This window comes from Aquarana catesbeiana, linkage group LG02 (assembly GCF_042186555.1).
Source record: "Aquarana catesbeiana isolate 2022-GZ linkage group LG02, ASM4218655v1, whole genome shotgun sequence".
NCBI lineage: Eukaryota > Metazoa > Chordata > Amphibia > Anura > Ranidae > Aquarana > Aquarana catesbeiana.
The window spans coordinates 29304555-29314642 of NC_133325.1; the positions used below are offsets into that span (position 1 = coordinate 29304555).

Here is a 10088-nt window from a genome sequence, read left to right on the forward strand (position 1 = left end):
CCATTACAGGGGACATGAAAAGTGTTCTTTATAAGTCAGATGTATACCGTGATCGGTGACCTATAAGAAGTGAGCATGGACGGATCCCCCTGATCCCTGTGCTGTGTATTTGGCGGAACAGACAACAGCTGCTCAGTGTGGAATCCCCGCTCACACTTTCTATTCTAATTAATAATCCACATTGAAGGAGTTCAGAGATCTCCGAGTATTGTGTGATGTGCGGAGATTTTACTTTGGATTTGGGAAAACAAAATAGCGATTTATTGCAAAAATAGAACGTGCAGATCTAGGCGGGCAATTTGAAAAAAGAAAAAAAAAAGGCGCTTTTCAATGAGGAGGAGGAGTGTGCTCTCATTGTCCAATCAGAGGGCTGGAGATGTGTATAAATAGCGCTGCAGAGCGGCATAAGCTCACGTTCCTTGTATCAGCGAAGCACTGAGCAGTCATGGCAAGAACCAAGCAGACAGCCCGTAAGTCCACCGGAGGCAAAGCTCCCCGCAAGCAGCTGGCCACCAAAGCCGCCCGCAAGAGCGCCCCGGCCACCGGCGGAGTCAAGAAGCCTCACCGCTACAGGCCCGGCACCGTGGCTCTCCGAGAGATCCGCCGCTACCAGAAATCCACCGAGCTGCTCATCCGCAAGCTGCCCTTCCAGCGCCTCGTCCGAGAGATCGCCCAGGACTTCAAGACCGACCTGCGCTTCCAGAGCTCCGCCGTCATGGCTCTGCAGGAGGCCTCTGAGGCTTACCTCGTCGGACTCTTCGAGGACACCAACCTCTGCGCCATCCACGCCAAGAGGGTCACCATCATGCCCAAAGACATCCAGCTGGCACGCCGCATCCGCGGGGAGAGGGCATAGAGAGACACACACTCCGAACTACTACTAATCCCAACACAAAGGCTCTTTTCAGAGCCACCACATCCTCCTATACAAAGAGATCTATATACTCCATCATCACATCGACTACATGACAGGGAAATCCCTACAAGACATCCACACATCTCCCCACCTCCTTCCTCAATAGACATCTACACCCACTACATACCGATTATGTTTTACACTACTCATTTTTTTTCTCTAATCTTTTCCTCTGGACTGCTCCATGCTGTGATAGAACTTAAGTCACTTGTACAATAATCCTGTCAGTCCAGCCAAGGCCCCCCCGGGACACTCCGCCCCCCTCTTTCCCTATCCATCACTTCTCATCTCTCCAGAGACCCGTCTGGAAATATGAAGGCTGACTAGGAAAAAAAACTGCCAAGTCCCTTTTCTCATTTTATTTCAACACTACCGCCTTATATCGGTGAACATTTCTTCTACTTTATGGTTTATCTGAAGGGATTATGAATGTTTGGCCGGGGGGACCATATTTGTACAATGGGGGCTCATGAGAATAAGAGAATTATCTTTGAGTGCGGTGTTAGATTGTCATTTATTGATACAATTATTTCCAACATCAATCCATCACAAATAGAGAGACTAGAAGGAACAATTCATCCAGTATTGTGAAAAAATCCGGGGAACTCCCTTTTTTGTTCCATTATTCTCTACCGCCCATGGATGGGGGGGGGGGCAAATTGTTGCATAATGGAAAACTGAAATTATGGCGGGCAGTTTGAAAATTTCCAACTCCGCCAATCATAACAGCCTGTGCTTCATCTGTCAACCAATGAGAGCGTTTATAATGAAATTTCTGACATGGAACCTGAAATGTATCCGTTTCCCTCCGAATGTGATATCGGGGCCGCTAGACCTGGGGATGGTAAATCTGTAACTGGATATTTATTTAGTAAAGAGTACATTGCCCACATAACACAATGATCTTGTCGCTGATCATTCTTACTCCACCTCCCTGGGGAGATCTCCCAGTGCGAAAATTGTCTCCAATCCGCACCACAGAAGTGTATATGTATATATATATATATATATATATATATATATATATATATATATATATATATTGGGGGGGGGGGGGAATACCTGAAGCTATCCTTTGTATCAATGACGGATGTCATGTGAAGAGTCCTGTGATCGGATCTCCCGCTGTATTCTATATTATTCTATAGAGGGGATTGGGTAAGGTGGTCACATTGCTCTGTATGGAGGACTTCTAATGCGGCCCTCCCTGGTCGCTGTGTGTATGTAGAGCTCTGTCAGGAGGAGGTGGGTGGCTCTGAGAAGAGCCTTTGGGGGGTGTAGATGAAAGGAGGTCTCTCCGGCGGGGATTATTTCTTCTTTGGAGCGGCCTTCTTGGGCTTGGCTGCTGTCTTGGGTTTAGCCGCCTTCTTAGCCGGACTCTTGGCGACTTTTTTCGGCTTGGCTGCAGCTTTGGGCTTCTTGGGGCTCTTTGTCACCTTCTTGGCTTTGGCAGCTGCAGGCTTTTTTGCGGGTTTCTTGGCGGCCTTCTTGGGGCTCTTGGCTGCGGTGGGGGCTTTGGTGGTGGTCTTCTTCTTGGGGGACTTGGCTGGCTTCTTGGCGGCCGGCTTCTTGGGGGACTTGGCCGCAGCCGATGGCTTCTTGGTGCTTTTCTTGGCGCCTGCCGCCTTGTCCTCCTGCTTCTTGTTGATCTTGAAGGATCCGGAGGCTCCATGTCCTTTGACCTGGACGAGGGTCCCCTTAGTCACCAGCCCCCTGATGGCGATCTTGAGGCGGCTGTTGTTCTTGTCCACATCGTATCCTCCGGCGGACAGGACCTTCTTGAGGGCGGACAGGGAGACCCCGCTGCGCTCTTTGGAAGCGGCCACGGCTTTGACGAGGAGCTCGGACACGCTGGGACCGGACGGCTTCTTGCTGCCTTTCTTGGCTCCTCCGACTGCCGCCTTCTTGGCCGGCTTCTTCTTGGCGGCGGGCTCCGCTGGGGGAGCGGCGGCTGGGGCGCTTTCAGTCTCCGTCATGATTCCTCTTCAGAAAGGTTTACAAAACGTTCATAATACGATGATCCGAGCGCTCTGCCTTTATACAGTACGATCGTCATTTCTATTGGTTGGTACACAACACGCTGTCTGCACTCCTACTGGTTACATATTAGACACGCCCACCCACTCTTACTTCAGTAATGGGGAATCTTCTCTCTCTTGTTGTGTTTTCCGGGCAGAGAGAAAAATGATTTTATTCTGGAATAGAACGATGTCCGATCTTCATCGGGGACCCGATCTGCTCACTGGACTGTCACTTATCGGGGGGTCACTTACAGCTGTCAGGAGCTGCTGAGGAGGCTGAACACAGGGGCTGCAAACACAGCCATCCTCCTGAGTGTGTGTCCCATTCTTCCTTCTATCTTGTTTTCTACACAAATTCTACCCAGAAAACAATCTTCTCACATCTCCCACTAGAATGATCTTCACATTAGATGAGTGAAGAGTGACCATCGGGAAACATTTCCCCCTAATACAGAACTCTGCTCATCTATAGCTGAGTAGAAGGAGCCTGGAACAAAAACATCAGCCGGTGACATGAGATCCTTGTGTGATGTGATGGCAGATATTGTTATATATACAAATGTCTCAGCTGATTACACAATGTCATGTTTGATGTGCTATGTATCATTATCTGGTCATCATGATACATATATTGTTATCCAGATACTTTGAGTATGTTTATCGATCTCGTTTACTACACAGCTATATATCCTACGCGGGTGCAATGCTTGCTTTGAATCCTTCTATCTAGAATATAAGTTTATTGTTTTGGTGATCAAAGAGTCAATCCATCAGCATTGGATCCCCCAAGAGATCATTTCAGTAACAAGAATTTTGCTGAAAATCCTAATATAGTGTAGCTTTAGGTGAATCGTGATAGTAAATATTGGCTATTTGTAGGTTAGTGAGGGGTGGATTTATTTCTAGGCTACTAAAATAAAAACATGCATACTGACCACAAAACGTATTTTATTCTGTTAACATTCTCCAGGACAAGATTTCAGGGTGTTCCCTTCCTCTCAGATCCAAAGAAAACTAAAAGTAAAGGGAATTCACCAAAAGAATTGAACTTAGGGATTTAAATATTAGACCCCCTTTACCCCATTATCATCTCCCCTCTGTATCCCAGTTAGGTCCGCTCCTCCTTTCCCCAGATAGCATCTCTTCTCTGTATCCTCAATATCTCCTCTCCTCTGTATCCCCCAGAGCCCCGATCTACTAGTGTGGATGAATTCCGGCTAATCCTGAAAATATACAGCGCTAAAAACTTTCACTGATCCAATGATCCCAATCACATGGAAAGTACATGTATCTCATAATACAATAAATCTCCAGAGACCAAGATATTAATTCTAAATAACTACTAGATTATTGTAAAGAAAGGAAAAAGATAGAACGATAGATAGATAGATAGATAGATAGAATCCAATAAACTTGACACATGATGTCCGCCTCCTCCCCCAACTTTATTCTAATTGATACTCAATATATAGCACACCTCTCCTTCCTATCATTAATAGCACCGGACCACCGTATGTATAAAAGCATCGCTCCTCTATATCCTGAATAGCACTTCTCCACTGTATCCTAATTAGCACGACTCCACCAATATCTCCATAAAGAGGACCTGTCACCTGACCAATACTCCCACATAGGGGGGATGGGAGACACTGGGACTGAAAAGACCACCAATATATCCATAAAGAGGACCTGTCCATCCAACTGGGGCACCCCTTAGTTCGTGGACTGGAGGAGTTGCTCTATTTTCCATACTTGCGGTACACAAATACCACACATGAACCATGTTGCTGTTATGTAAATCCTGTAAGTTGTTTTATACCAGGGAGGGACCTGGAAGTGACCCTCTGGAGATTTACTCTGATCACTGACAATATTCAATAAAAAGGAATAAAAAAATGGATCCCACTCTATTCCAAATGAAGGTGCAACACTGACACCTGGCGGTCACAAGATACATGGCATCTGTACTGAGATCTGGGAAGAGATACAATGTGATTCGTTGTAATATATTAATTGGGAAAAAAAGGGTAGAGGGAATTAGTGGGACTTTATATGAGGTATAGGGGTGCCGTTCAGGTCCCCCCCTCCATCCCGGTTAAATGACGTCACACATCCCGGCCGGACACGCTGGCGCCTTATAGCGCGGCGTGCCGTCCGAGTGATCATTATCTCTTGGCCCATTGGGGGGTGGTTTGGCTGCCGCCGCCGCCGGTGGAGCCATCACTGGCTTGGTTCCTGGGCTGTCGGCGTCCTCCCCTTCTCTCCCCATCTGTGGGCCAGCGTCTGACGTTGGGGGCATGACTGCGGGGGCTTGACGGCTATGGACCCCATTCCCGCTTGGATTCCGCACCTCGTTTGGTACACACTTGTTTCCACCTTCCTATCTATCACCTATGCATCAATGCAATTTTGTCTGGACACTTTGTTTATCAGGTACACATTTTCTCCTTCATTATTCTTGACTTTCAAACCGAGTTCCACTTTCCCTTCATCACCTTCATATCCTTGCAATTTTCCCTTTCCTCCTTTTCACTCCTGCCCTTTCTTTTTCTCTTGCCTTTCCTTCTCTATTCTGTTCCTTATCTTGCCCCTCTTGTATCACCCCGCCTATCCTACCCTCTCTTTTTTTCCCCTTTTCATCTTCATTTTCCTATTCCTATTCCATCTACCTCACTCATGTTCTCAACCTTTTTTCTAATCACACTAACCCTTTTTTAACCCCCTTCATTCCTCCCCTTGTTCCACATCTCCTCCCTCTCCACCCATTTCCTTCACCTTGCCCCACATCCACTTCACAGCCACTTCATTTTCTTTCCCCTACAGATTTGGTCCCTTTGTTTCACCATCATCTACAATGACACTCCTGCGGGACGTCGTCCATTCCTGTGTCTTGCCCGTTGCTACATGTCCCCTCAGCTCCCGTGCATGGCATGATTGGCTTGGCCTGTGCGTTTCATGGCCGCACCGCCACTGTGTGGACCATACATGTAAGTGCACAGGCGGTTCGGGTCCATCAGGGAGGACCCTTCCTGCCTGTTCTGAGTCTTTTCCTTTTTTTTTTTTTTTTTCTCCCTTTATACTTTCAATTAAACAATTTTTCTTTTAATTTTTAGATTATCACTATGGTTCCTTGCTCCTGATGATAGGTCAAATACCTTGAAACGCGTAGAGCCAATATCAACCTAGTGTACATATTGATGCATTCTACCAGGCCGTTCCATAATAATTTGTTTTGTGCCCCCTATGATCTGCAACCCTCCCTTTTCTTTTTGGTCTCCAATTTTTCCAATTAATCATGTAATCATGCTCTAAATGTTTTTACATTATGTATTATGTATTGATTCCTTGTTGGAACATGTATGTATGTATATCTTTTCTGGTTTCAATGAATTGTAATAGTTGTACGAATGATTTTATATATAGCATCATGCATTGAATTATTCGAATACAGAAACTCTATAATCATTTGATTCCATTAAAAATTATTAATTTTATTCCCGCTCCCGAGTGTCTATATATAAAGTCCCGCTACCTTTTTTTATTTTCTTATTATTCTTCGTGATTCGTTGTAATGTTTTCCTTCCTAATTCCCAAATTGTGTTTTACAATGTAGACTTTTGTAGCTGAACCAGAACAATGTCTGGGGATCTAGTAGTGAATTGGAAACACAAGCGGCCATCTAGATGCTTTACATTTTTTTTGTTTTTGTTTTTGTTTTTGTTTGTTTTTGTTTGTTTTTTGTTTTTGTTTTTGTTTTTTTTTTTGTTTGTTTTTTTTTTTTTTTTTGGGGGGGGTAGATGTACCTGGCTAGCAAAGCCCATCGAATAATCCAGAATCATTTTGTACATGGTTAGAATGAAGTCACAGCTCTGATGTGTGGTATGTGGGTGGCTCATTTCCACTATACAACACAAAGACATCCACTTCTCCATACAAAGAGCCCCGCATACATTGTTATCGGGAGATCTGATTGTAAATATAGATAACAGAAAGTTTGATCTCTATGGGAGAACAATGTGATAATGACCACACACCTCTCCATTAGGGATGAGCCGAACACCCCCGATTCGGTTCGCACCAGAACCTTCGAACGGACCGAAAATTTGCACAAACGTTAGAACCCCATTGACGTCTATGGGACTCGAACGTTCAAAATCAAAAGTGCTAATTTTAAAGGCTAATTTTCACGGTATTGTCCTAAAAAGGGTTTGGGGACCCGGGTCCTGCCCCAGGGGACATGTATCAATGCAAAAAAAAAGTTTTAAAAACGGACGATTTTTCGGGAGCAGTGATTTTAATGATACTTAAAGTGAAAAAAAAAAGTGAACTATTCCTTTAAATATTGTACCTGGGGGGTGTCTATAGTATGCCTGTAAAGTGGCGCGTGTTTCCCGTGATTAGTACAGTCCCAGCACAAAATGACATTTTTAAAGGAATAAAAGTCATTTAAAACTGCTTACGGCTTTAATGTAATGTCCGGTCCCGGTAATATGGATGAAAATCAGTGAGACAAATGGCATGGGTACCCCCCAGTCCATTACCAGGCCCTTGGGTTCTTGTATGGATATTAAGGGGAACCCCGCACCCAATTTAAAAAAAAAAGGAAAGGTGTGAGGCCCCAGGCCTTCTGAACAGCAGTATGCAGACGGTGCAAACAAGACAGGGACTGTAGGTTTGTTGTTAAGTAGAATCTGTTTGTAATTTTGAACAGGTGCATTTTTAAAGTGTAGCTCCAGACTAAAAATCTATTTTTAAGCTTTTTGGAAAACATAGGGAAGGGTTATCACCCCTGTGACATTTGTTTTGCTGTCTGTGCACCTCTTCAGAAGATTTTACCTCACTTTCTGTCCCAATGACAAATGTTTTTTGACAATTTGGGGGTTTTAGTTAAACAAGGATTGGTGATAAAGCATCAGTGGAGAGGAGACATGTTTTTCCCATATTAACTCTTACAGGAGAGAATTTCCTATCCTAGGGGTAGATTTCATCTCACTTTCTGTTGTCTCCTTCCGTTTGCAAGTAGGAGTCGTTTGTAAGTTGGATGTATGAAAGTAGGGGCCTGCCCTATATACTCTGCAGAAATTGCAGCCTTAGGTGTTGGTGTTGCCACAACACTGTAAGCCCTCACAGTTACTCTTGGTGGGCGCAGGAACGGGCTCTTCTGTGAAATATTAGATGAAGAATTGTAATTACATGTCCCTGTTGAACAGGGTCAGAAAAATTGGGCCTTTGGTGGCGGTGGTGCTGGTGTCACAATACTGTAAGTCCTCACAGTTACTCTTGGTGGGCGCAGAAATGGGCAGCTGCAAAATATTAAAAAATTGGCAGAAAAATTGGGCCTTAGGCACTGGTGCCACAACACTGCAACCCCTCACAGATACTCTAGGAATGAGCCCTCCTGTAAAATATTGCATCAATATTTGTAATTACAACCCTCTGTTAAACAGGGGATGAAAATTTGGCCCTTAGCCACTGGTGGCGGCGCCCAGAACCAAAAATATTCTTACAAGCTATCAGCATGATCATTGAGGAGGAAGAGGCACTGATGCTGGTGCCACAACACTGCAACCCCTCACAGATACTCTAGTTGGAGCGCAGGAACGAGCCCTGCTGCAAAGTATTGCATCAAAAATTGTAATTACACGCCCCTGTTAAACGGGGGCTGAAAAATTGGGCCTTAGCCACTGGTGGCGGCGCCCAGAACCAAAAATATTCTTACAAGCTATCAGCATGTTCATTGAGGAGGAAGAGGATAGTCACTCAGCATGACAGGATAGTCACTCAGCATCAGAATATGCAGTCTTGAAGGGATCTGACTAATAAAAAAATATATATATATATATATTGGGTTACATCAGCATCAGGTGCTTGGTAGCTGGTGGTGATCCAAGACTGATTCATTTTTATGAAGGTCAGTCGATCGACCGGGTCGGTGGACAGGCACACCCTGTGATCGGTTACAAAACCTCCAGCAGCACTGAATGTGCGTACCGAAAGAACGCTGGATGCAGGACAGGCCGGTAGCTCAATTGCATACTGTGCAAGCTCTGGCCAGTGATCCATCCTCAAGACCCAGTAACCCAGAGGATTTTTGGTGGGAAAAGTGTCCAAGTCAGATCTTGCCCCTAGATATTCCTGCACCATGTAAAACAGACGCTGGTGATGGTTGCTGGAACCGATCATATCTTGGGGCTGAGGACTAAAAAATTGTCTGAATGCATCGGTCAGAAGGCCACCTTCTCCACCGCTCCTTCTTTGACTGACCGAAGCCTCAGCAACACGTTGTCCAGGAACAGGAGTTTGTAACCTCCCAGTCTCTGGGAACACGTTGCACAGACCTTTCTGCAAGGCCTCCCAAAGATGTTTCATCCTCTGCTCCCTCTGCAACGGCAAGATAAGGTCCGCAACCTTACCCTTGTAACGTGGATCAAGGAGGGTTGCCAGCCAGTATTGATACCTCTCCTTGATACCACAAATACGAGGATCCTTCCGCAGGCTTTGCAGGATCAGGGAGGCCATGCAGCGTAGGTTTGCTGAGGCATTCGGTCCGGAGTCCTCTGGGTCACTAAGGACGACATGATCCGCAGCCACCTCCTCCCAGCCATGTACAATTCCATGGGTTTCTTGGGACTGTAAATGATCCCTTAAAGACTGCTGCTGATGCTAAGTGCCAGGCTCCACCCCCACATCCATCTCTTCCTCCTCCTCCTCCTCCTCTTCCTGTGTGATCGGCGGGCACGCAGGAACACTGTCTGGACAAAGGGGACCTTGAGAGCTAAGAAAGTCCTCCTCTTCCTGCCTCTGTTCTACCTCAAGTGCCCTGTCCATTATTCCATGCAGTGTGTGCTCCAACAGGTGGACAAGGGGGGCAGTGTCACTAATGCATGCACTGTCACTGCTCACCATCCTCGTGGCCTCCTCAAATGGTGACAGGACAGTGCATGCATCCCTGATCATGGCCCACTGGCGTGGGGAAAAAAAAAAAAAAAACAAGCTCCCCTGACCCTGTCCTGGTGCCATAGTCACACAGGTACTCATTGATGGCCCTCTGCTGCGTGTGCAGCCGCTGCAACATGGCCAACGTTGAGTTCCACCTGGTGGGCATGTCACAGATTAGGCGGTTCTTGGGCAGGTTAAATTCCTTTTGGAGG

General features: G+C 45.8%; 2 protein-coding genes across 2 annotated transcripts; one reads left to right on the forward strand and one right to left on the reverse strand.

Moving 5' to 3' along the window:
* The first annotated feature begins 445 nt into the window (after positions 1-445).
* On the forward strand, positions 446-856 carry LOC141126457 (histone H3). Its single transcript, XM_073612397.1, has one exon. It carries the CDS (start codon positions 446-448, stop codon positions 854-856), a length of 411 nt encoding a protein of 136 aa, XP_073468498.1.
* A 1251-nt stretch (positions 857-2107) lies between these two features.
* On the reverse strand, positions 2108-2920 carry LOC141129674 (uncharacterized). The gene has a single exon (XM_073617767.1). The coding sequence runs from the start codon at positions 2890-2892 to the stop codon at positions 2224-2226; it is 669 nt and encodes a 222-aa protein (XP_073473868.1). The 5' UTR covers positions 2893-2920; the 3' UTR covers positions 2108-2223.
* Between the last annotated feature and the right edge of the window lie 7168 nt (positions 2921-10088).